General features: G+C 40.0%; 1 protein-coding gene across 10 annotated transcripts in view; it reads left to right on the top strand.

The window, feature by feature from the left end:
- The window catches only part of ZNF660 (zinc finger protein 660), a 76,639-nt gene that overhangs the window by 32,780 nt on the left and 16,127 nt on the right, over nucleotides 1–27,732 (top strand). The window contains exons 8-9 of one of the 10 annotated variants that reach the window (XM_073232433.1): nucleotides 10,565–10,648; nucleotides 11,978–12,110. The exons of 2 other annotated variants lie outside the window; for them this stretch is intronic. In XM_073232433.1, coding sequence (XP_073088534.1) covers nucleotides 10,565–10,610 — 46 coding nt within the window. In that variant the 3' untranslated portion in view covers nucleotides 10,611–10,648; nucleotides 11,978–12,110. Of the gene's footprint in view, nucleotides 1–5,766; nucleotides 11,921–11,977; nucleotides 12,159–27,732 lie in introns of those variants that run through there. 7 more of the 10 variants (XM_073232435.1, XM_073232434.1, XM_036996242.2 and 4 more) reach the window with 7 other exon arrangements.

The following is a 27,732-nucleotide window of genomic DNA, read 5'->3' as shown; positions in this document are numbered from 1 at the left end:
TGTTTGAAATATATTTTGTCTGATATAAGTACTGCTACTCCTGCTTTTTTCTTCCTATTACTTGCATGGAAGATCTTTTTCCATCCCTTCACTTTTAGTCTGTGTATGTCTTTAGGTCTGAAATGAGTCTCTTGCTGGCAGCATATAGATTGGTCTTGTTTCCTCTATGTCTTTGAATTGGTGCATTCAGTCCATTTGCATTTAAGGTGATTACTGATCGATATGTATTTATTGACATTTGATTTTGTTCTGGCTTTTTTATTATATCGTCTCTCTGTTCCTTTCTGTTTTATGCTTTTCTCTTATGGTTTTCTTTAGTGTTGTAATTGGATTTCTCTCTTTTATTTGTGTGTGTGTGTATTGTATGCCTTATTTTGTGATTAGAGGTTCAAGGATAGCCTCTTTAATAAATAATAATCTATCTTAAATTTCTGGTTACTCTTATTTCAGGAAGAGTCACGAGGTCCATATCATTTAAATCTTTCTCTCGAGTTGTAATAATTTTACTCTGGACAAGGTTCCTTTGGCGTTTCATGTTTGTATATGGCGCCATCTAGTGTCCAGAAGCTCTATTGTGGAGCTGCTCAGTCCCTGAAGCAATGTCGGGGGTCGCAGGGGAGCGATACTGCTACCTGGGGGGAGGAAAGAGCTGTTCTCCGCCTCCTGGCTCCTGTGCCTGTCTCCACTGCCTGAGCCAGTGGGCTGGTCACACAGGTATGTTTCTGTCCCAGAGCAGCCAGATATGGATTCCTGCTTTTCACAAGCAGCTGGAATCCCAGTCTCCCCAGGAATTCTGCCTGTATTAACTTTCCAACCTGGTAGTCATGTGAGTCTCATGAAAGCACCATGAAATGTAGGTTTGTGCTCCCAGAGCAGATCTCCTGAGCTAGGTATTCAGCAGTCCCAAGCCTTCCCCTCCCTCCTTGCTCTGGGTCCCACCAGTGAACTGGGGTGGGGGATGGGCTCGGGTCCTGCCGGGTCATGGCTCTGGTACTTACCCCATTCGGTGAGGTCTGCTCTTTTCTCTAGTTGTGTGCAGTCTGATGCCGTCCTCTTTCCTGTTGCTCTCTCAGAATTAGTTGCGCCAATTAAATTTTCTAATTGTATCCAGTTTTAGGAGGAAGCCTCTGTCTCTCCTCTCACGCCGCCATCTTTAACCCCTCACCTGGTTACTCTTATTTCAAACACATTCTAAACGTACATTTTTTCCTTCTTTTTCCTCCTCCACATTTTTAGTGTTAGATATCATAATCTGCACTTTCTGTGTATTCCTTGACTGATATTGTGTATAGTTGGTTTGGCTTCTTTTGTATTGTTTTAATTTCATACAGGTAATTAGTTGGTCTACTACCTTTACTCTGGGTTTATTTTAACTGGTGAAAGCTATTTAGCCTTATGGTCATTTCTGTCTACAGCAGTCCCTTTAGGATGTCCTGTAAAGCTGGCTCAGTGGTAGTGAATTCCTTCAACCTTTGTCTGGAAATTGTTTAATCCCTGCTTCAAATTTAAATGATAATCTTGCCAGGTAGAGGATTCTTGGTTGCAAGTCCTTCTGTTTCAATACATTAACTATATTATGCTACTCCCTTATGACCTGAAGAGTTTCTGTTGAGAAGTCTGCTGATAGCCTGATGGGACTTCCTTTATAAGTGATCTTTTTTCTCTCTGGCTGCTTTCAATACTCTCTCCTTGTCCTTGATCTTTGCCATTTTTGTTATTTTATGTCTTGGTTTTGTCTTGCTGGGGCTCCTTTTGTTAGGGCTCTCTGCACTTCCATGACCTGAGTGTCTGTTTCCTTCCCCAGATTGGGGAAGCTTTCAACAAATATTTCCTTAGAAGGACTTCCTATCCCTTTGTCTTTCTCTTCTCCTTGTGGTACACCTGTTATGTGAATATTGTTCCATTTGAATTGATCACATAACTCTCTTACCATTCTTTTATTCCTAGAGATCCTTTTTTCTCTCTGTTCCTCAGCTTGTTTTCCTGTTCTCTAATTTCTATTTCATTTACCGTCTCCTCCACATGATTTAATCTACTTCTAAATCCCTCTATTGTATGTTTTTTCATTACAGCTTCTGTGCTCTTCAGCTCTGAGTAGCTCTTTTTAAAGTTTTTTCTCTTTGTTGAAGTCCTCCCTGAGATTTTGAATACTTCTCTGTAAATCTGTGAACATGTTTATGACTTTTATTTTGAAATATAATCAAGAAGTTTGGTGATATCTATTTCATTTACCCCTGTTTCTGGGGTTCTGTCTTGTAGTTTTGTTGGGATCAAATTCCTCTTCTTACCCATTTTGCCAAGGAGTCTATGTTTCTAACTTTGTATTAAATGTCACTGCTATGCTTTCTGGTCTAAAGAGTAATAGCTTTATGATGAAGGTGTCTGTGGTGCCCAGAAGCTCAGGATTCTTTACTTCCTAATGCTTGGTTATATTTTGTGGGGGGCACAGCTCTTCGCATGCTGTGGCTTGTGCAACCTTTCTGTCTTGCTTCTGTAGTGGTCTAAGTCTGGGTGGGAAGTCTGCTTGATCTGTCTTTGTGATCAGCTCAGGAATCTCTGTTGAGCTAGCTGTGGGCAGGGCCTCCCTCTTCTTGGCCTGTAGCAATGGCAGGGCTAAAGGGAAAATGGAGTGGGCAGACCAGTATACTCCAGCCCAACATGCAGCACTGGGTTTGGAAACCCTCAGGGAGGGAGGTGTGCTTGGGGCTTGCTACTCCAGGCACCTCTCTAGTTGGGCCGAAATGGAGCCAAGCAAGGTCAAGCAGCAAGCTCTGATGCTGCCTCTGGGCCACATGTATTGTTTGTTGGCATCATGTACAGGGAGGAGCCTTGGGGCAGTATTGCCAGCAAGGAAGATGGAGCTTTTTGGGCTCCCGATCTGTTGGACCGAGGAAGGGCTGGAGGAGGTATTCTCTACCTGACCTTTCTCCTGAGGAGAGAGTTCTGTCCAACCCTCATCCTCTCTAGTACCCCTCCCACTGCTGGCAAGACTTTCGAACTGTTACCTCTGCTTTCAGTCTCAGGACTGATGGAGCGTGCCAGACCTCCACCCTGGCTGGAGTCTCAGCTTCCCAGAGTGTTCCACCTGCCCGTGGTGTCCAGCCCCGATAATCACCAGAGCCCATTGTAATGTAGGCTCTCTCTCTGGAGAAGATCTCCTGGGCCAGGTGTGCAGCACTCTTGGGCACCTTCCCCCTCCCTGCTCCATTCCTCTTCTGCATGTAGTCTCGGGTCCCACTTGATCTTGGCTTTGCCACCTCACCCTTTTCTGTGTGGTCCTTTCTTCTTCCTCAGGGGTAGGTGGTTTGTTCTGCAGACTTCATGTCATTTTCTGGCCTAGTTGTATTTGCTGTATTTTCCTCTTATGTGTTTTTGGGAGGAGGTTTCCATCTTGGCTTCCTAATCCACCATCTTTAATCTTCTCTCAGTCTTCTATGTCTCCTTATAAGGACATACTAATTCTGTGGGATTCAGGGCCCTACCATTATGGCTGCAGTTAACCTAACTACCCTTAGAGGTCACATCTTCAAATATAATCATATTAACTTTTAGGGCTTCAACATGACTTTGGCAGGAACACATTCAGTGCATAGCTGTGCTTCCCCCCCGCCCTTTTTGGCATTAATTTTGTTTGTTGCTTTCTTACAGAGTGTACAAATACCTGGCTATTAACATTTTCTCTGGGACACCTCTTTCTGGAAGGCAGTGGGGCTGATCTTTTCCACAGTACCCTTCAAGGATAGAACAGTTACTGTACTAGCTAAGTGGGGAACTTTGGGTCAGCCATGCCTAGAATTTAGATATTCAGGTGCTGGCTTCAAGACATTGTCTCAATCTGAATCTCTAAAATGCTTTGTTTTAGTAATGATGGGAATCTGTTTCTCTGAAGTCATTTCCCAAATTTTAATAAGTGGTACTGTAAAAGGAAGAAGAATTAATATTAGTTAGCCGAAGACAGTTTGCCAGTAAAATGAGAGGTCTTCCTAACAGTAAATATGTAAACTTCACCCAGGTGTTCACCAATCCAGTCATTCATACCACAAATAGTTACTTTCTACTTTTCTGCAACAATGCTTTTTAAAACATTACCTGTGTTAGATTTAGAACAGAGATGTATACAGGGTAGAGTGCTCCATATTTACTAGTTTAAGACCTGTACGAAGAAAAGAGATAGCTTCAGAGAAGGTAAGAAATGGAAAAGAAACTCAGATATAACCATCAACTTTCTCAAAGACAACTTTGGAGGTGGCTTAACTTGCTGTCCGCTCTCCTGTGCAGTCCCGTGGCTTTTCACTGAATTTCCTCCACGGTTCCTCCTCTGATCAGGAGATGTAGCAGCAGCTGGATGTGAGTGCACTCAGGATCCTGGCAAGAATCCACTCCTCCTGCTTTGCCATTTACTGTGCCTACTCTTCATATCCTGGGCATTAATCTGTGTAGATGTGCCTATGTATGGCATCATAGACTTCTGAGGCATGAACTCTAACCTCTATAGTTTTTTCTTGAAGGTCTTAAGCACTCACTATTGGATATGTCTCTTCTTGAGAAACTGTGACTCAGTTTATTAGAAAGCCATGAAATAGTGGAAATCAAACAAACATTTTTGAAAAGCAAGGGGCAATGCTGCAAAACATTTTCATTCTGTCTGACCCAATAACTCACTTGTGGAACTTTCATCCTGGGAGTACATTTCAATAGTAAGAAAACTTTATGTATAAAATGATCATGATAGCATTACTGATAGTGGTTAATCATATCTACCATATGTTATAACTATATAACCTGCAAAGGAATATGTAAAAGGAAAAATTAGTCATGTATTAGTACCATGGAATCATCTTTATGAGTTTTCTTTTATGACCCAACCCTTTCTAGATTTGAGATCTGCTAGGGAAATTCCTGCTCATTCTTGACACTGGTTTCATGTATCAGCCCTTTTGGTTGTGCTGTCCCCTGTTCTCACCCTTTTGCCATCTTTAGATACTTTGAAATTATGTCATGCAAGATCCTGTCAGGGGTTTCCCCTGCCATGCTTTAACTAGCCCTGTTCCCCAGCTTGGATTTACCCAGTAGACTGTGATAGTTTGTCAGAGGGATAGCTTGGAGAAAAGCCAACAGACTGAATGAGGACATACAGCTCTATCCACCTACAGATCAGCCCCAACAAAGTAGAGTATGATGTGACTAGGCCCCCAAATTGGAAGAATTGTGTTACCTCTTATCAAGACAGCTTAAGAACAGGGATGTAGACAGGGGCCTAGTACTTGGATTTAGAGCAAAAGATTAAATTTTAGTCATATCCGAAGATAATTCTAGTCAAAACAATTCTTGAGCACCTATTTTGTGCCGTCCACTATACTACTGGTACAAAGGGGATAGGTCAGCAAAAACTAAAAGCCAAACTGACCTGAAGATTAGTCATTTGAGCTATTGATCTAAGAGTCTTACAGTTCATTTTTCTTCTGAGGACCAGATTAGGAATTAGATGGCCCCAATTCTAGGAGTAGAGCCTGAGACAGTAAAATATCAGTGGATTTTGTATTACTCATTGCTTATTCTGATGCTGAGCCTGTTGATCTGTTAGCCCCTGGCTTTCAGTAAGCCTTTACCTTGGCCTCATTGTGTAACCTCATTTTTCTTATCTTTTTTGATGTGTCCCTTCCATGTGAGACCCTGAGGTCTACCACATCTTTTTTTTCTTGGGTAATTATTCTTTGTCTAGTATAGAGAACAGGTGACAAGTGGAGTCTCTGTTTCTTCTGTCAGATGGTGAACCTATGACTGAGGAGGTGTTGATTTTGAAGTATCATTCTTGAAAAAAATCAGAACCTCACATTAAGAGAACTCCACAAAGGTGTTGTCAAGGAAGTAAAAACTTAGAAAGCTGCCCTAAAGGGAAAGAGAAGACTCAGGAGGTCACTGGAATGCTCCAAGCAAGAGAAAATGAGGAGAAAGACAAGCAACTTCAAACAGAAGACAGTAAAAGACAATAAAACACTCACCGAAGTGAGTGACCAAGAATCTGAAAAGGGTGATACTCAGTGCTCCTACTCTGCAGCAAATGAGACAATTCAGGCTGAAAAGAGACAGTATGTGTGTACAGAGTGTGGGAAAGCCTTTAGTCAGAGTGCAAACCTTACAGTACATGAGCGAATCCATACAGGAGAGAAACCCTATAAGTGTAAGGAGTGTGGAAAAGCCTTCAGTCATAGCTCCAACCTTGTTGTTCATCAGAGAATCCACACTGGACTGAAGCCCTACATGTGCAGTGAATGTGGGAAATCTTTCAGTGGTAAGTCACACCTCATTCGCCACCAGGGTATCCACAGTGGGGAGAAAACCTATAAATGTAAGGAATGTGGGAAAGCCTTTAGTCGGAGTTCAGGTCTTATTTCACACCACAGAGTTCACACTGGGGAGAAGCCCTATACTTGTATTGAATGTGGGAAAGCCTTTAGCCGTAGTTCAAACCTTACACAACATCAGAAAATGCACAAAGGAAAAAAAGTTTTCAAATGTAAGGAATGTGGGAAAACATGTGTTTCTAATACAAAGATTATGGATCATCAGAGAATTCATACAGGGGAGAAGCCTTATGAATGTAGTGAGTGTGGAAAAGCTTTCATCTTAAGGAAGACCCTTAATGAACATCAGAGACTTCATCGTAGAGAGAAACCTTACAAATGTAATCAGTGTGGAAAAGCTTTTACTTCTAACCGAAACCTTATTGATCATCAGAGAGTTCACACTGGAGAGAAACCTTATAAGTGTAATGAATGTGGAAAAACCTTCAGGCAAACTTCTCAAGTTATTCTACATTTAAGAACCCACACGAAGGAGAAACCCTATAAGTGTAGTGAGTGTGGAAAAGGCTATCGTTATAGCTCACAGCTTATTCAACACCAGAGAAAACATAATGAGAAAGAAATCCCATAAATAACATACACTGTTGGTAGTAGGACTAATTGCTACTTTTTGGAAAAGCTGTTTATTTTTAGTAGCAGCAACTTATTCTATTTCTAAGAATCTGTACAGGGAAGTAATCAGAAGTAGTCAAAGATTAACAAAAGAGATACTAATGCCAGTATCATATATAACTGAAGGAAGAAAGCTAGATTTTCAACAGTACAAGGTTTAAATGAATGGTGATCTATCCATCTGATGGTTTTGCAGCCATTTTTAACATTTTTAAAGACTATATGCCATGGAGGAAATGATGTGGATACAATGGAAGATAAATGAAAGAAAAAACAATGATGTATGACCCAAACCTTTTAAGAAACATTTACGCACAGGAGAAAAATGGGAATGAAATAATACCAAACCAAAACGTTCACAGTATCTCTGGGTGATAGTATGATAGGTTATTTCTATTTTCTTCTTTATACTTTTCTATGCCTTTTAGATTTTCTACAGTGAGAATGTACTACTTTCATAATCAGGGGAAAATAATGGTATTTTTAAAGGCAATGAACACATGTTCATTTTCAGTATTATGAATGGTGCATAGAACATAGACTCTGAAGACCTAGGATTGCACCCGAATATTGGTACTTAGTGGCAGTGGAACCATGAGCAAGTCAGTTCCTTTTAGACCCTGTTTCTTGTTTATTAAATTATAAACACCAGTCATTGGTCTTTTGCAGCTTTAAGGTACTGGTTTTACAGTTGTCAACATAATGTATAATTTACTTGTTTAATCACTTTCAGGGTAAAAGAACACAGCAAAAATTTACTACATCCTCACCTCCCACAGATTAGAAGGATCTTCGGGTGCTAAGAACTACCTAGGCTCCATCTTTTCCATATATGTCTACAAAACAAGAAAAAAATGTCCCCATATGAAATTGAAACAATTGCAGAGTCATGATCTTTAAAGAGAGACAGTCAGAATAATCTAAAACTAGGAGAAAACCCTCCTTCATATGTTATGTAGAGTTGAGTAGCCAGAGGTGCGGACTTTGGAGTCAGATACATGTGTTCCAATCCCAGATCTGCCATGCATTAGCTTGTCAATTTTGAACATCAGTTAAGTGCTCTGAGCCTCAGATTTAACTGTAAAAAGGGAATAACTACCTACCTCACAGGGTTGTTGTGAGAACTGAGATAATGGATGTAATGTGTGACAAGTCTGGCACATGGTATCATAATAGGTTAAATTTAGGCCATTGGAGCAGTCCTTCTAAATGATTCATGAGAATGATTCAAGAGAATTTTTATCTGAGGTAGCATATAGAATATTTTCAGGTGTAATGCACACAATACCAAGAACCAAATAGCTTAAACTTTAAAACATTGATTATTTACTTAAAGGGAAGTCTAGAAGTAAGCAGTCCCAAATTTGATTTGGCAACTCAGCAATTCACATTTCTTTCTTAGCTCCACAATTTTCAGCATATTAGTTTTCCTTTTTTTTTTTTTTTTTACAATCTCATGGTTGCAAGATAGTGGCTAAAGCAGCAAACTCTTTTCTTTAAATAACTCCTTCCAAGTCAGGAAGTGACAAAGGGAGCTGAGGCTTTCTCATCTTTCTCCTTTTTTCTTTTATCATTGAGAAAAACTTCCCAAAAGAAGGAAGGAGGCTGAGCAGTCAGTGCTTCAGGGACTTTCTAGCTTCTTCTGCCTTTCTTTATATCCAGCCTCTCTGAAGGCCTTAACCCACTTTCAACCAATATTTTAAACTTTGAAGTCAGCTCAAAATCCATCTGAGAACACCTCGAATCTCCTCGTTCTTAACATGACCATTCCTCTTTCTTTGTATACAGCAAATTCCTTAGCCTATGACATTTGTCAATGTACATAGTGACTTATTGTTTCAGGAATTAATTGAGGATGTGTTGTCCCATGCAGACCTCTTAACATTTGTCCAGGAAAATTGAGTTTCAGTGAGGTTAGATGACTGGCTAATAAGTACGTGGAGCTAGGATTTGAACTCAAATCTGACTTTCAAGTCAGTACTTTGTTCATTATAACAAAGTACCTCTGCCCATCATGGTGGTTTTGTATGTGAGTAGGAGACCAGTTGGATTCTTCTGGGTAGCTACTTCTAGGAGGGTGATTGAATCTAAAATTATTTCATCATGTCTTCGGAAGGAAGATGCTTATCAGCCTATCTCTGCATCTTGTAATCCAGGGTTTTTAAAAAACTTTTTAAATAAAGGTATCATTGATATACACTCTTATGAAGGTTTCACATGAAAAATATTGTGGTTACTACATTCACCCATATTATCAAGACCCCCCCATACCCTGTTGAAGTCACTGTCCATCAGTGTAGTAAGATGCCACAGAGTCACTGCTTGTCTTCTCTGTGCTATACACTTCTTCCCCATGACTGCATACACACCATGTGCACCAATCATAATACCCCTCAGTCCCCTTCTCTGTCAACCCGTTTACCTGTCTGTACTCTCCACCTGCCCTTGCCCACCCCTCCCCTTTGGTAACCACTAGTCCCTTCTTGGAGTCTGTGAGTCGGCTGCTGTTTTGTACCTTCAGTTTTGCTTTGTTGTTATACTCCACACATGAGGGAAATGATTTGATATTTATCTTTCTCTGCCTGACTTATTTCACTGAGCATAGAACCCTCCATCCATGTTGTTGCAAATGGTAGGACTTGTTTTCTTCTTACGGCTGAATAATATTCCACTGTGTATATGCTTCTATATTTTAGCTATTGTAAATAGTGTTGCAATAAACATAGGGGTACATATGTCTTTTTGAATCTGAGAAGTTGTTTTCTTTGGGTAAATTCCTAGGAGAGGAGTTCCTGGGTCAAATGGTATTTCTATTTTTAGTTTTTTGAGGAACCTCCATATTGCTTTCCACAGTGGTTGAACTAGCTTACATTCCCACCAGCAGTGTAGGAGGGTTCTGCCTTCTCCGCATCTTCACCGGCATTTGTTGTTCTTAGTCTTTTGGATGGTGGCCATCCTAACTGGTGTGAGGTGATATCTCATTGCAGTTTGAATTTGCATTTCCCTGATAATTAGCGATGTGGAACATCTTTTCGTGTGCCTGTTGGCCATCTGAATTTCTTCTTTGGAGAACTGTCTCTTCATATCCTCTATCCATTTTTTTTATAGGGTTATTTGCTTTCTGGGTGTTGAGGCATGTGAGTTCTTTATAAATTTTGGATATTTTTGCAATCCAGTTTTAAGGATTATATTTTTCTTCCTTGCTGTTACTGGGAAGAAAGAAGTGGAAGGTGTGAAGAGTATATTTGTATGAAAAAGGATTGTTTGATTTTGTCTTATTTTGATAGGATTGTGACTTACATATAATTTTGTGATGTAATGGTCCCTCTTTGCATAGTTATTTAGAGCAAGATTTGGAGGCTCGATACAGATTTGCTGCATTCAGGAGATAGGTCTATTACATAAGTAGTCACCCTTGGGGTAGACAACTTCCCCAAGAGTCCGGGTGTACATGACAGTAGGGTAACCCACATGTGACAGCGGCTAAACAGAACTGCAGTAGTAAGGACACGTCCATTTTTCCCTTGTTACATGTCCTTTTAAAGAAAGCGTCTGTAATTATTATTCCATGCCTTTTGTCATGCCAGCCTTCCTCACCTGCTGACTACCGATGTGGAAATTCCCCATGACTAATGTCTACTGACCCTGCCAAAACTGCTTTAAGAAAATAGGTAATTAGCTTTCTGTGTGCCTGTTGGGATATTTTTTGAGCATTGATTATTGCTGAGTAGAGTTGTTGATGCTTCCTCTTTTAGTAAATAGATATTATCTGACCAAACATTTTCCTATCATTGTGTCATAGTGTCTGAGATTCTTCAAATAGGGTTTTTCATCTCACAAAACTCTGTAATCTTCAAGCATAATTTAGGAAGGATACCATGTCATCTCAAACTGAGATGTGAATACAGATCTTCACACTTCCTGCCCCAGGGAAGTTAAGATAACAGAATCTTGAGGAAAAGGAGGCCCTCATCTATCTTCTCAGCTGATATGTGTCTTGAGCTGCAGGAGTAAATGTTGACATGTGGTCCCTGTACCCTTTCAGATAAGTGTTCTGAAAAATAATAATCTCACCTATCCTCCTCCAGTTGTTGTTCAAGACTACCAGCTGTTTACTTCAGTCAGTTTCATTATGCAGTTCAAGCCTTTTACCATACATTCTGCAATTCAGGGGCTGTCTCTTTGAATGTGTTTTTTTTTTTTTAACCTTCTTCTAATGGAAACCTGATTGTTCCTTAATAGCAGTGTTCCCTCTGCATTCCCTCAGTTGCTAGTTTTTGTCTCCTGCAACCCATTTACCTGTCTGTACTGCCATGTCTGTTCTGTACCAAAAACCCAGTTCTTTTGAAATGTACATTACTAGACCAATGTGTATTATCCATCCCTGTTCATGTCTACTGGCTTCCTGTGCACTCACATTTATTCATTTATTGCTTCTAGTACCCTGAATACTCATGAGGAATATGAAAAGGCAAATTTTTTTTAGACACAGACATCCTGGTTGTATAGGATTACTCTTGTGTGGAATAGAAAAATATATGTCTCTTTAGCTGAGAGAAAAAGTGTGAAATAAAATCTTATATAGCCTTGATTGAGGGGTGAAATAAAGACAAAGAATCCTACTTAGAGATGATTTTCACTGATGTTGTGTTAGGTCTGACTTGCAACTGAGAAGAAAATTGAAATAAAAAAGAACTTTAAAAAGCTGAGTAATTCCATTGAATCTGAATCCCATGACTAAATTTCATTTCAGTTCTATATTGGTGACAGATTTCCTCTTTTAATTTTTTCTATTCAATATAAATGAAATAGTATGCTCATACTAGTAGATTGTTTTTACAAACTAGACTGTCTTTGATACCTCTGATATTACAAAACGAGTCATAAAACTTTTTGCAGGAAATAGCTATAATTCCTTCAATAAATGTCTACTTGTTAAATAACTTGTCATTTACTTATTAAAGGCATCACTGAATTTTTTTTTCATTTCCTCTGTTCAGAGTGGGAAGAAAACAGTTCAGTCTTCTTTAAAGCAGCTGTTTTTGGAATGAAGAAGTGATTCTGGCTTGTTTCTAATTCAAACACAACATGAAGCTTGTTATTTTCATATAATACATAAAAGAGAACTCTCTAGTCATTAGAAAGTGTCCTCTTATTTCCTCAGAGGACTTACAGAGCCAGTTATTGTCCCACTCCTCTCTTGCCACATCTGAATTTCAAAACTCTACCATATGTAAACCATAGTTAGCTGTGTAAAAGCTAACTGTTCCCTGAAGTCTGCTGTTCCAGAAGGGGGGTTTGTGAGGGGTAAAAAAGGAGATGAGAGACACATTCCTGGGTAACAGATACAAGACCTGATTAGTTCCCACTCCTCAAAATGTATTTGACCATTTCAAATGAACATGGCACAGTTTGACTATATGGGTTGTAGATGTGCAAAAGCTGTGATGAGTCTCTGAAACTGAAGCCAGTGGACTCCAAATCTGGAAGTTACAGGGGTAATTTCATACATACAGATCAATTTCCAAGGCCCATCAAATCAGCATATCTGGAACAGGGCCTAGGAACCTATATAAAACAAAATTTTCACAGTGGGAATTGGAAGAAAATTTTCAATTAGGAGCCTAGACTCTTTACATGATTATTTTTAAGATTGTTCATTTTTCCCCAGAAGAACCTATAAATCACAAAATAATTCAGACATATGCCAGTTTGTATAATCATGACAAATTAGCACCCAGTCTGAAAGAAAATGAATCACATTAGCAGTGTTGGTTTAATCAAAGAATTGAGCAGAGATTCTTATTTTTAAAAGGCAGAACAGCATGGCAAGCTAGCTAATTGTAAAGCCCCTTGGCTACAGAACTTAGAAATGCTGGGAAAAACTTAAACGTCCTTTTAAAGGGCTTTCAAGAAAGTAAAGTAAATCTTCAGAGCCTAAAACAAAGAGGAAGCGGAAGCCAGAAAGGTTAAGCAGGTGATGATGCACTGGGTACTATGAGGCAGTTTAATGATCTTGGTAACCAAAGAACTTAACATTTTTATCAGCTGGAGGGCAAAATTTGAGTCTTTGGGCTTGCAAGAGAGAGAACTGAAACTAAAAGCTCCACAAGAAGCCAAGATGTTTATAGAACTACACACTCAGTGAAAGCATGCATTAGAAAAAAGTCATCAGGAGTAGAGGAAAACATAGGAAAGTTTGTGGAACTTGTCCTGGGCTTTAAGTGGAAAATAGAAGTCTCCCTGCTAATTTATAACCATTAGTCAATCTTTATGGTAATTTAAGGTTCAAATTTGGGAGACACCATGCCAAGAAAGTAATATAAAATAAGGTATGGGGGGGATCACAGGAAGATGGTGTCATGAGTAGTTCAGAGGAAATCTCCTCCCCAAAACATATATATTTATGAAAATACAATAAATACAGCTATTCCTAAAAGAGACACCAATGGATGCAGTACAACAGCCAGGATAGTTCTACATCTGTGAGAACAACATCTCACGAAGGGGGTAAGATACAAGCCGTGGCCAGGCGGGACCCAAACACTCCCCCACCCAGAACCTGGCAGGAAGGAGTCGGAACGGGGAGTGAAAGCCCAGGACTGCTAAACAACCAGCTCTAGAAATCTGCACCCAGAGCACAGACACAAGGTGCATGGGGGGCTGGATATTAGAGAAATGGAAAAGCAAAACCTGTGGGCAGGTCCCCGCAACTGGTGCCCCTGAGACAAAAGAAAAGCTAGTGCTTTCTGCAAGTCTGAAAGAGACAGGGATCCCATAGCTGGATCGTCCTGGCACACTTAGCCAGGAGCTGGGAATCCAGGGGAACCTTAGGAGCCCTAAACCCCAGGGAACCAGTGCAGCTCTGAAGCCCCTCATGGCACTAAGCAGCCTGCCAGTCGTTAATCCAACCGGCGCAGACCCCGACACACCAGCCCAGTAGCAGGAGAGTGGCAGCACGTGCTGGGGGTGGTGGTGCTGGAAGGGACCAGGAGCAGATCTGTGCACCAATGGCGCCAGATGGGACCAGGAGAGGCTTGTGTGAGCCTGCAGCAGCAATGACCGAACAGCCCGGGTGCGGCTTGTGTGCACCGGCAGCAGAGGAGCCAGAGGAGCCTGGTAGAGGCCCGCGTGGGAGAGCCCCGCGCGTACCTGCAGTGGAGCCAGAGGGAGCAGGTGCACTCCCAGCAGCCAACCGGAATCCCAGCCCAATGCACAGCCACCCGGGCCAGACCCAAAGGCCACTGGTGGCACACAGCTGCCCGGCAGGGGTGCCGCTATCACAAAGGAGTGCACCTGGCATGCCTGCCACTCCCCGCAGGGCTCCGCACTGTTCTGACGGACACCCCACCCACAGCAGCTTAGGGGACTAACCCAGTGGCTGCTCCAGGAGTGCAGGTAACCGACACAGGCAGCAGAGAAGGGCAAGGCATCCAGCAAACAGAAAGGACTTTCTTCTCCCAGCTGACACACCCACAACCTGCCTACAACCACCACTATCACCATGAAAAGGCAAAAAAATTTAGTCCAGTCCAAGATAGGTCAGACAACACCTGAGAGAGGAGTAGCAGAGACAGACCAAACCAGTCTCCCTGAAAAAGAATTCAAAATAAAAATCATAAACATGCTGACAGAGCTGCAGAGAAATACACAAGAACTAAGGGATGAAGTCCAGAGGGAGATTACAGATGTCGGAGGGAGATTACAGAAGTGAAACAAACTCTGGAAGGATTTATAAGCAGAATGGAAAAGATGCAAGAGGCCATTGATGGAATAGAAACCAGAGAACAGGAACGCATAGAAGCTGACACAGAGAGAGATAAAAGGATCTCCAGGAATGAAACAATGTTAAGAGAACTGTGTGACCAATCCAAAAGGAACAATATACACATTATAGGGGTACCAGAAGAAGAAGAGAGAGAAAAAGGGATAGAAAGTGTCTGAAGAAATAATTGCTGAGAACTTCCCCAAACTGGGGGAGGAAATAGTTGCTCAGACTACGGAGGCACACAGAATTTCCGAGAAATGGGACCCAAAGAGGACAACACCAAGACGCATAATAATTAAAATGGCAAAGATCAAGGACAAGGACAGAGTATTAAAGGCAGCCAGAGAGAGAAAAAAGGTCACCTACAAAGGAAAACCCATCAGGCTATCATCAGACTTCTCAACAGGAACCTTACAGGCCAGAAGAGAATGGCACGATATATTTAATGCAATGAAACAGAAGGGCTTTGAACCAAGGATACTGTATCCAGCATGATTATGATGTAAATATGAAGGAGGGATTAAACAATTCCCAGAGAAGCAAAAGTTGAGGGAATTTGCCTCCCACAAACCACTTCTACAGGGTATCTTAGAGGGACTGCTCTAGGTGGGAGCACTCCTAAAAAAAGCACAGAATAAAACACCCAACATATGAAGAATGGAGGAGGAGGATTAAGAGGGGAGAGAAATAATCATCAGACTGTGTTTATAATAGCTCAATAAGTGAGTGAAGTTAGACAGTAAGGTAGTAAACAAGCCAACCTTGAACCTTTGGTAACACAAATCTACAGCCTGCAATGGCAAAAGTACAAATCTTTTAATAATCACCTTAAATGTAAATGGACTGAATGCACCAATCAAAAGACAGAGTAATAGAATGGATAAAAAAAGCAATACCAATCTATATGCTGCTTACAAGATACTCACCTCAAACCCAAAGACATGCGCAGATTAAAAGTCAAGGGATGGAAAAAGATATTTCATGCAAACAACAGAAAGAAAAAAGCACGTGTTGCAATATACTAGTATCAGACAAAATAGACTTCAAAATAAAGAAAGTAACAAGAGATAAAGAAGGACATTACATAATGATAAAGGGCTCAGTCGAACAAGAGGGTATAACCATTATAAACATATATGCACCCCACACAGGAGCACCAATATATGCGAAACAAATACTAACAGAATTAAAGGAGGAAATAGAGTGCAATGCATTCATTTTGGGAGACTTTAAGACATCACTCACTCCAAAGGACAGATCCACCAGACAGAAAATAAGTAAGGACACAGAGGCACTGAACAACACATTAGAACAGGTGGACCTAATAGACATCTATAGAACTCTACATCTCAAAGCAACAGGATACACATTCTTCTCAAGTGCACATGGAACATTCTCCAAAATACACCACATACTAGGCCACAAAAAGAGCCTCAGTAAATTCCGAAAGATTGAAATCCTACCAACCAACTTTTCAGACCACAAAGGTATAAAACTAGAAATAAATTGTACAGAGAAAGCAAAAGGCCTCACAAACACATGGAGGCTTAACAACATGCTCCTAAATAATCAATGGATCAATGACCAAATTAAAATGGAGATCCAGAAATATATGGAAACAAATGACAACAATAACACGAAGCCCCAACTTCTGTGGGACGCAGCAAAAGCAGTCTTAAGAGGAAAGTATATAGCAATCCACGCATATTTAAAGAAGGAAGAACAATTCCAAATGAATAGTCTAATGTCACAATTACCGAAACTGGAAAAAGAAGAACAAATGAGGCCTAAGGTCAGCAGACAGAGGGACATAATAAAGATCAGAGAAGAAATAAATAAAATAGAGAAGAATAAAACATTAGAAAAAATCAATGAAACCAAGAGCTGGTTCTTCAAGAAAATAAACAAAATAAATAAGCCTCTAGCCAGACTTATTAAGAGAAAAGGAGAGTCAACACACATCAGAATCAGAAACAAGAAAGGAAAAATCATCATGGACCCCAAAGAAATACAAAGAATTATTAGAGAATATTTTAAAACCTATATGCTAACAAGCTGGAAAACCTAGGAGAAATGGACAACTTTGTAGAAAAATACAACCTTCCAAGACTGACCCAGAAAGAAACAGAAAATCTAAACAGAACAATTACCACCAATGAAATTGAATTGGTAATCAAAAAACTACCCACGAACAAAACCCCCGAGCCAGATGGATTTACCTCGGAATTTTATCAGACATACAGAGAAGATATAATACCCATTCTCCTTAAAGTTTTCCAAAAAAATAGAAGAGGAGGGAATACTCCCAAACTCATTCTATGAAGCCAACACCACCCTAATTCCAAAACCAGGCAAAAACCCCACCAAAAAAGAAAACTACAGACCAATATCCCTGATGAACGTAGATACAAAACCACTCAACAAAATATTAGGAAATCAAATTCAAAAATACATCAAGAGGATCATACACCATGACCAAGTGGGATTCATCCCAGGGATGCAAGGATGGTACAACATTTGAAAATCCATCAACATCATCCACCACATCAACAAAAAGAACAAAAACCACATGATCATCTCCATAGATGCTGAAAAAGCATTCGACAAAATTCAACATCCATTCATGATAAAAGCTCTCAACAAAATGGGCATGGAAGGCAAGTTCCTCAACATAATAAAGGCCATATATGATAAACCCACAGCTAACATCATACTGAACAGCGAGAGGCTGAAAGCTTTTCCTCTGAGATCAGGAACAAGACAGGGATGCCCACTCTCCCCACTGTTATTCAACATAGTACTGGAGGTCCTAGCCACGGCAATCAGACAAAACAAAGAAATACAGGGAATCCAGATTGGTAAAGAAGAAGTCAAACTGTCACTATTTGCAGATGACATGACATTTTACATAAAAAACCCAAAAGAGTACACTGCAAAATTACTAGAACTAATATTGGAATTCAGCAAAGTTGCAGGATACAAAATTAACATAGAAATCTGTAGCTTTCCTATACACTAGCAATGAACTAATAGAAAGAGAAATCAGGAAAACAATTCCATTCACAATAGCATCAAAAAGAATAAAATACCTAGGAATAAACCTAACCAAGGAAGTGAAAGACCTATACCCTGAAAACTACAACACTTAAGAGAAATTAAATAGGTCACTAACAAATGGAAACTAATCCCATGCTCCTGGCTAGGAAGAATTAATATTGCCAAAATGGCCATCCTACCCAAAACAACATACAGATTCGATGCTATCCCTATCAAATTACCAAGAGCATTCTTCAATGAACTGGAAACAAATAGTTCAAAAATTCATATGGAACCGCCAAAGACCCCGAATAGCCAAAGCAATCCTGAGAAGGAAGAATAAAGTGGGGGGGATCTCGCTCCCCAACTTCAACCTCTGCTACAAAGCCACAGTAATCAGGACAATGTGGTACTGGCACAAGAACAGAGCCACAGACCAGTGGAACAGAATAGAGACTCCGACATTAACCCAAACATATATGGCCAAATAATATACAATAAAGGAGCCATGGACATACAATGGAGAAATGATAGTCTCTTCAACAGATGGTGCTGGCAAAACTGGACAGCTACATGTAAGAGAATGAAACTGGATCACTGTCTAACCCCATACACAAAAGTAAATTCAAAATGGATCAAAGACCTGAATGTAAGTCATGAAACCGTAAAACTCTTAGAAAAAAACATACGCAAAAATCTCATGGACGTAAACATGAGTGACTTCTTCATGAACATATCTCCCCAGGCAAGGAAAACAAAGGCAAAAATGAACAAGTGGGACTATATGAAGCTAAAAAGCTTCTGTACAGCAAAGGACACCATCAATAGAACAAAAAGGTATCCTACAGTATGGGAGAATATATTCATAAATGACAGATCCGATAAGGGATTGACATCCAAAATATATAAAGAGCTCACACACCTCAATGAACAAAAAGCAAATAATCCAATTAAAAAATGGGCAGAGGAGCTGAATAGACAGTTCTCTAAAGATGAAATCCGGATGGCCAACAGGCACATGAAAAGATGCTCCACATCGCTTGTCATCAGAGAAATGCAAATTCAAACCACAATGAGATATCACCTCACCCCAGTAAGGATCGCCATCATCGAAAAGACAAACAACAGCAAATGGTGGCGAGGTTGTGGAGAAAGGGGAACCCTCCTACACTGCTGGTGGGAATGTAAACTAGTTCAACCATTGTGGAAAGCAGTATGGAGGTTCCTCAGAATGCTCAAAATAGAAATACCATTTGACCCAGGAATTCCACTTCTAGGAATTTACCCTAAGAATGCAGCACTCCAATTTGAAAAGGACAGAAGCACCCCTATGTTTATCACTGCATTGTTGACAATAGCCAAGATATGGAAGTAAGCTAAATGTCCATCAGTAGATGAATGGATAAAGAAGATGTTGTACATATACACAATGGAATATTATGCAGCCATAAGAAAAAAACAGATCCTACCATTCGCAACAACATGGATGGCGCTAGAGGGTATTATGCTCAGTGAAATAAGCCAGGTGGATAAAGATAAGTACCAAGTGATTTCACTCATATGTGGAGTATAAGAACCAAGGAAAACTGAAGGAACAAAACAGCAGCAGAATCACAGAACCCAAGAATGGACTAACAGCTACCAAAGGGAAAGGGACTGGGGAGAATGGGTGGGAAGGGAGGGATAAGGGTGGGGAAAAAGAAAGAGGGCATTACGATTAGCATGTATAGTGTGTGGGGGGCCCAGGAAGGGCTGTGCAACGCAGAGAAGACAAGTAGTGATTTTACAGCATCTTACTTCGCAGATGGACAGTGACTGTGAAGGGGTATGTGTGGGGGACTTGGTGAAGGGGAGAGCCTAGTAAACATAATGTTCTTCATGTAATTGTAGATTAATTATACCAAAAAAAAGTAGGTATGCACATTTCCTAGTATACATGGAACTTCCCTATGATTTATCTAACTCTTAAATTGAACTTTTCAGGAAGCAAACTGAGACAGAGGTTAAAAGGCAGCAAATTAATTCGAGAGTATTGGGATTAATACCCGTAAAGAGAGGGAAGGAAGCAAGATTAGTAGTGGGAGAATTTAGCTATGTTGCAGTTAATAGAGTTACCTGTGTTGCCTTTGTTGGCTTCAGACTCAGACTGGGATAACCTTTCAGAACTGTCCAAACTTGATGTGAGAGGTCTGGGCCTTCCTATCCCTTTATTGACCAGTTATTGAGTACAAGCCTCACTACACCACCCTGAAGAGAAGCATGCTTTTGGGTGAGGTAGACTTCTTCAGCTGAAGGTAGCTCCCGGAGAGAGCTCATAGTTGAAGGTTTTCAGCCTGTCCCTCTAGTGAAATTGAGGAGAAGGAACAATCCAGGGAAGTCCATACTGCAACAAAATATCATCTATACTGATCATAATGCAATTAGGATAGAAGTTAAATTAACTAACAAACTCACATACATGTGGAAATTAAACACCACATTTCTAAATAATTCATGGGTAAAGAAGTAAACAAAAATTATAAAATACTTAGACATGAATAAAACTGAAGGAGAGACAGGCCCCCCTCTTCTGGCCATAACAGAGTTACAGGGACTAGAATTTCACAGCTGCCTGAAATAAAATTCCCAGACAAAATATTTTAAACAATGACTTTTAAGACATTGATATCAGCAATGAAAGACAACTATCCCTGAGAGATAGGGAACAAGTGAGGTAAGCCCTGTTAAGTGCCCTAGTTTGTTGCCTTGAGAAAATCTGCAAGCAGTGGCACAGGGAGGAAGAACAAGGTGGAGTCCAGCAAAATTCTTGACTCAAATGAGAGCTGATAATCTAAGGAGAACCCTGACAGGTAGGGTTCACAAGGCAGTACTGGAGGGAAGAGAACAACACAGAATTGGGGGGAATCTGTGAATTGTCCCCCTAAGATATTCAGAGTACTACTGACTGGCACATTATGATGAAGCTTATCTGAGGCTAAGGAAAACCATTCCAAAGGATTTGAGTAAACAGTTCCAGGCACAAAAACAAAGCCAAAAGTAGCGCTAGTTCCCACAGCCAGACAGAAAAAACAAAATTTATTTGTGCATTGGGTAAAGTACTCAGAAGGGGCTTGCCTCAGTAATGGAGAACAATAAGCTATAAAATAAATCCAAAGAAAACTACTCCAAGGTACATCAGAATTAAATTGCTCAAAAACAGTTAAGAGAAAGTTACAAAACAGCCAAAGGTAAGACATATACAGAGGAAGAAGGACAGGATTACAACAGATTTCTCGCTGGATTCAATTCAAGCATGTAGACAATGGAGCAACATCTTTAAAGTACTGAAAGCAAAAACTGCCAATCTAGAATTCTAAACCAATATATCATTCAAAAACAGGCAAAACACATTATCAGACATTGAAAAGCAAAAAGAATTCATCACTAGCAGATGTGCACTACAAGAAATGTTCAAGTCTTTCAGGCAGAAGAAAAATGACACCAGATGGATATGTAGATTTTTATAATTGTGATCTTATTGACATTTTGGGCCAGATAATTCCTTGTTGTATGGGGCTGTCCTCTGCATCACAGGATATTTAGTAACTCTCATGGCCTCCACTCACTAAATTCCATTGTCCCTACCCCCGAGATGTGATAAAAAGATCTGTAATTGTCCTTAGGGGAGAACCAGTGCTATACAGGAAGTCATAAAGTATCACTTGAAGATAGACTGATACAGATATTATAAATCCCAAGGCAATCATTAAAATAAAACAGTTATAGTTCATTTGAAAAAAGGGTAAAATTGCATAGAACTACACACATACACAAATAAGTGCATTAAAGTTGGTAAAACCTGAAAAAGCTCTGTGGATTGTACCAATTTCAATTTCTTGGTTTTGAAATTGTACTACAGTTATGCAAGATGTGACCACTGGGGAATACTGGGAGAAAGGTACAAAGGAACACACTATACTTTTTTTTTTTAACTTTTGGTTCTTGAAAAAAAAAAAATTCTAAAAAGAAAACAAAATCAGACTAAACTGATCACAATTTAATTCCATCCTATACATATTATGAGCATATGTAATTATACATTTAAAGAAGCCATTTAACTGATAATGGACAGTTCACAACATCTAAAGTACCCTTAAAGATTATTCCAAGTAAATTCAAAAGAAGTAAATGAAGTTAGTTTCTTCAAATGCTATCATAAATACTTGTAAGTATATGCTTTATACACAAAAAGGTACTTTCCTTATGAAAAGGGATCAAGTCATTAAGAGGACACAGCAATTTTAAACATTTATAGACCAAAAAGTTTCAATACTGTTTTTGAAATACATGAAGCCAAAACTGGTAGAACTCTAAGAAAAAATAGCAGATCTACATTTAGAGTTTATTTCAATACCTATCTCTCAATAAATAAGGAGCATAAATAAGAAGAAAATATGCAAAGTTGAAGATTTGAACCATACCACTAACCACCTTGACCTAACTGACAAAGAACTTCTATCCAGCAGTAATAAAACATACCACAATGGAGTTAAATTAGAACCAGTAACAGAAAGCTCTCTGGAAACCCTCAAATATTTGAAACTAAATAACACACTTCTAAATACAAAATATATTTCAAAGATAAAAGGTATGTTAGAAAAAGTATTTTGAATTGATTCAGAAAATACATAAAAATGTATGGAATGTTAAAGGAGTATTTAGAGAGAAATTATAGCACAAAATGTCTGAGAAAAGGGAAAAGGTTAAGAAACTAGAATAAGAACAGCAAATTAAAATAAAAAAAGCAGAAGAAATAAAATAAGGTCAGAATGGAAAACTGTAAAATAAAACACAGTGGATGAAATCAATGAAACCAAAAGAAGTTTTTTTAGAAAAATCAATGACATTTTTAAACCTCTAGTAAGACTGATTCAGACACAAAGTACCAACATCCAGATTAAGAGAGAGGACATCAATTAGATAAGATTCTACACCATTTAAAAGGATATTGATAGTTAATTTTATGTTGAACTGACTGGGCTAAAGATGCCCAGATAGCTGATAAAACATTATTTTTGAGAGTATGAGGTTGTTTCCAGAAGAGAATAGCATTTGAATCGGTAAACTCTGGGAGTTAGAAAGGGCTGTTTGGTTGACTAGTTGTGTAGGGAAAATGGAAATTTCATGGCCGCAATTCTCACCTGACTCTAATATTGCCCATTGCATATATACGGGCACCTGCTTCCATACCTTTGGCAGTAAGCTGTTTATGGCTGATAGAACTCCGCCCAGAGCAAACTGTCAGTCACGGAAGTATCAGCCTTGGGAGGGGTGGAGAGGAAACAAGTGCCTGGACTTAATTGGTCAGGCATCTGCCAGTCTCCATAGAGACCCACCCACAGAGATCCCGCTGGTGTTAAGGCACAGAGGTGGAAGCCACAGAGCCCCATGCTAGGAAGTTGAGAGCTGAGAGAAGGACAGAGGGAAGCAGTAGGGGACACAGACAGAGCCAACAGCGGAGGCAGTGCCTGGGGCAGAGGCTGGAGCCAGGGCCAGAGACTGAGATGGGCAGACGAGAGCTTAGCACTTGTAGCACTAGACCTACTGCTGTGAGACTAAAGCTTGGTATGAACCCCTTTTTACCCCTAACGTTCTGTTTTGGTTATTGGGTCTTATTGCTTCACGGTGAACTTGCCTAGAGTGGGGAACCCCCTCTTCCTGGAGCAACAGGCAGAAACGTGGACCAAAACGTGGTCCACTATAAGCTCTCACAGGAAATTCCCCACCTCCCTTGGTTTAATGTAGAAGAATGAATTCAAAAGCTTAGAGAGATTGAAATGTTAGATTTGTCATTTAAGACCTACGTACCCTGGGAGAGTCGATAAGACGTCTTTCATCAATACTTTGAGAAATTATAGCACTAGCATTCTTGAAGAGCTCCATGATTGCTGCAGGCCAGATCTTACAGTGGGAACTGAAGCCACTCAACTGGAAAGCCTTAATGTAGTAGGGCTATTTGGACTTCAGGGACGCAAGGGACAAGTAGCAACACTCAACCACCAAAAGTAAGGTGAGTTTGGTTACTATAATAAACAGCAGAGTCAAAGCAGCAACCAAAAAAAGCATTGACTCGTTACTGTGGTGTTTCTAAAAGTGAAATAGATAGGGAACCTGCTGCGTGCCGCTGGTTTCAGTGTTTTCTCAGGCGAAATGGGAGTGAACAAAAAACACAGACAACACAGACAGACAATGGCTGCAGCCCCGATGTGGTGCAGCACCTTTATTTTTATACTGCCTTTCTCGGACCTCAGCCAAGTGCTATACTCATCTTTTCCTTATCAGGGGGGACAGGCCAGAGCACCTTGTTGATTTTCTTAGAATCTGCCCAGTAAGCAGGGGCAGTGTTTTCACACATCCTCAAGGTCTTCCTGTTTTCAGCGTGAGGCGTCCTGGCTCCTTTTTGAGGACAAGACATGCTTCAGTGGGCAGATAACGTCCAAGGACTGCACCAGTTGTTCTCAAGCTGTTGCTTCCCCATGCTGCATTCAGACGTAGGGGAAGGTTCTTTCCCATTCTGTATTCAGACATGTGAGAAGACAAAGGCCGTCCCCATCAAAGCCTACTAAATTCTTACTTGGTCTGTATAATAATAAAAGTTCCATCATGGAAGGGGCAGTGTTTTGTCCTTGATTTGCCTTCCCTGTATGCAGTGCTTCTGCTGAAACTACTCTCCATGGACTTTATCCAACATCATTGTATCTCACACAGTATTGTTTCTGATCAAGAAACTCCCTTCACAGCAAAAGTGCAGCCGTGGACCTATGCTCATAGAATTCACTGGTCTTACATGTTCCCCACCATCCTGAAGCAGCTGGCTTGATAGAACATGGGATGGCCCTTTTAATACTCAATTACAGCACCTGCTAGGTGACCGTATCTTGCAGGACTGGGGCAAGTTTCTCCAGAAGGCCGTGTATGCTCTGAATTAGTGGCTGACATATAGTGCCCTTTCTCCAATATCCAGGATTTGTGACCCAGGAATCAAGGGGTGGAAATGGGAGTGGCATCTCATACCCATCAGGGAAGCTCCTGCCAACAACAAAAAAACAGAAAACAAGTGGAGCTTGTTGAAGGTATGGAGAAATTGGAGCCTTTGTCCACTGTTGGTGGGAACATAAAATGGCACAACTGCTGTGGAAAACAGCACGGCAGCTACTCAAAAATATAACAATAGAATTTCTATATTATTCAGAAATTCTACTTTTGGATACATACTCAAAAGAATGAAAGCAGGGTCTCAAAGAGATATTTATATATCCATGTTCAGAGCATTATTCATGATAGCTAAAATATGGATTCAATCCGATTGTCCATCCACTGATGAATGGATAAGTAAAAGGCAGTATATAAACAATGAAATATTATTCACGCTTTTCTAAAAAGGAAGGAAATTTTACAATATGCTACAATATGGATAAACCTTGAGGGCATTGTGCTAAGTGAAATAAACCAGTCACAAAAAAACAAATAGTGTATGATTTATCCTTATATGTGGTGGTTAGTTAAAACTATAAAGACAGAAAGTATAATGGTTGTTGTCCTGGGCTGTTGGAAGGGATAAAGGGGAGATTATTGTTTAACAGGTATAGAGTTTCAGTTTTACAAGATGAAGAGAGTTACAGGGATGGATGGTGGTAAAGGTGAAGGTTGCACAACAAGGTTAATGTATTTAATACCATTAACTGTATAATGAAAAGTGGTTAAGATGGAAAATTTTGTTATGTCTATTTTACCTCAATACAAAAATAAAGAAAGGTGAAATTAAGACACTCCCAGAAAAATGAAAATTGAATGTTGAAAGGAAAGGAGCGACACACAGCAGCAATTCACCGGAGAATTCCGCTTTATTAGGGAAAGGTGCTGGGTTATATAGGAAGGGACATGAATTGATTGAGGTGTCACTTCTATGGGGCTGGTGGCTGTTAGCTAGGTGCTGGGATTGGGAGGGGGGCGAGAGGTGATTGGGCTTCAGGTGGCGCCAGCGGGAACCGAGGACCCCCACCCCCCCACCGAAGAGAAGCCGGAAGTTTGCCATCTTACTGGTGGGGGCCTTTCAAATGTTTCCAGCATATTTGCCCTACAATAAATACTAGGGATGACTTTCAGGCTGAAAGCAAGTGACCCCAGGCAGTAATATGAATTCCCATGAAAAAAGAAAGAACCCTGCTAATGGTAATTATGTAATTGCAAAAAAACAACATTTATGCATATTTCTGCTCTTAACTGATTTAAAAGCAATTGTACAATATGTATGTAAATGTATTCTTGAGGCTATAATATATATGTAAATGTAACAATTTCCCTATAAAAGCACAAAGGACATGGACCCAGCAAGACAACTAAGGAAATGACACCAGATGGTAAATTAAATCCACAGGAACAAATGAAGATCATGAGAAACAGTAAATAACAGAACACTACTAATGCATACTTGTTCTCTTCTCTCAGCTTCTTTGAAAGAGATAAAATTATATAAAGTAATAATAACAGCACAAAAAGGGGGGAAAGAAAACAGCTGTTGAGGAACTACACAGAAGTTCTATTTGTCACAGGAATTCAGTGTAAATCTGAAGCAGAGTCTCATAAATTAAGATGTAAATTAAGAGCAGCCACTAAGGAAATAACGGGAACCATAGTGAAAAAAATAAAGAAATTAAAATGTGAGAATATTCACTTAATGCAAAATAAAGCAGTAAGGACTAGATAAACAAATGCACAAGATGTATGAAAAACAAAAAGTAAAATGGCAAATGTAAATTAAACTGTATTAATAACATTAAATGTCAATGAATTAAGCCATCCAATCAAAAATCAGAGATGGTCAGACTGGATAAAGAAACAGATACAGCTGTACTCTTCCTACGGAAGGCATACTTTGGTTTCAAAGATAAAAGTAAAAGGACAGAACTTTTTCTGATACATCAGGGGAGGAAAAAAAGACCAGCAACCTGGAGTGTTCTTTTTTTTTTTCTTTCTGTATGTCAATGATTAAAAAAAAAAAACAACTCTTGCCAAGGCTTAAGTGATATTCTTCAGTTTCGCATATGATATCTATACCCATATTATACTTTCCCACTTTTCATCTACTTTTGTACCTCTTCACAAATTTATTTATTTATTTATTTATTTATTCATTCATTCATTCGTTCATTTATTCATTTATTATTTTGCCATATATACAATCACATGAGCAACATTGTGATGCTGAGGTTCTTGTTTGCGGAGCTGAAGAATGAGCTTCACAAACAGTCAAGGTAGGAGAGCAAGGTACAGGCTTTTATTTAGAAATAAAGTGAGAGAATAGAGCTCCTGGCTCATTCCAGGAGGGGACAAGAGAGCCCAGTAGTGGTGCATTGTCTAGGGGGTTTTATAGGCAGTTGAGGATTTTTCGAGAACATGAAAAAACTTAGGGGTGTAGACTTGCATCAGCTGCCCTGTCCTCAAGGTGGGCTGGGTCGTAGTCTGATTGCTAGGGCTGACAGCAGAGTCACGGGTTATGCTGATACCCTTGCCCAACACTCAAACATTCCAGGCCAAGTTGCTTCTGGCCTTTTGACCTTTAACTGATCTCACTGAAGATGTCTATATCTTTACCCTAGAGAATTAGTGTGACCTTGATTTTGCATAATGCTCAACAGAGTTTCAATGAGGACTTCTTTGCCCATTGTTACATTGCTCTCACTGTAAATATTCTGCCCTGCTTTTCCCAGAGGCCCTCACCCTACCCTGACTACACCCACGGTCCCTGTCTCAATTGTGGTTACTAGATTCTCCCCATTATCAAGTCCCCACCACATACCCCATTATAGTCACTGTCCATCAGCGTAGTAAGATGCTATAGAGTCACTGCTTGTCTTCCCTGTGCTATATTGCCTCCCCCGTGCCCCCTGCCCCCACATTATGTGTGCTAAT

This window comes from Manis javanica, chromosome 3 (genome assembly GCF_040802235.1).
Source record: "Manis javanica isolate MJ-LG chromosome 3, MJ_LKY, whole genome shotgun sequence".
Taxonomy (NCBI): Eukaryota; Metazoa; Chordata; class Mammalia; order Pholidota; family Manidae; genus Manis; species Manis javanica.
The sequence above is the reverse complement of the archived record's forward strand: the minus strand, read 5'-3'. Positions and strand labels throughout refer to the sequence as shown.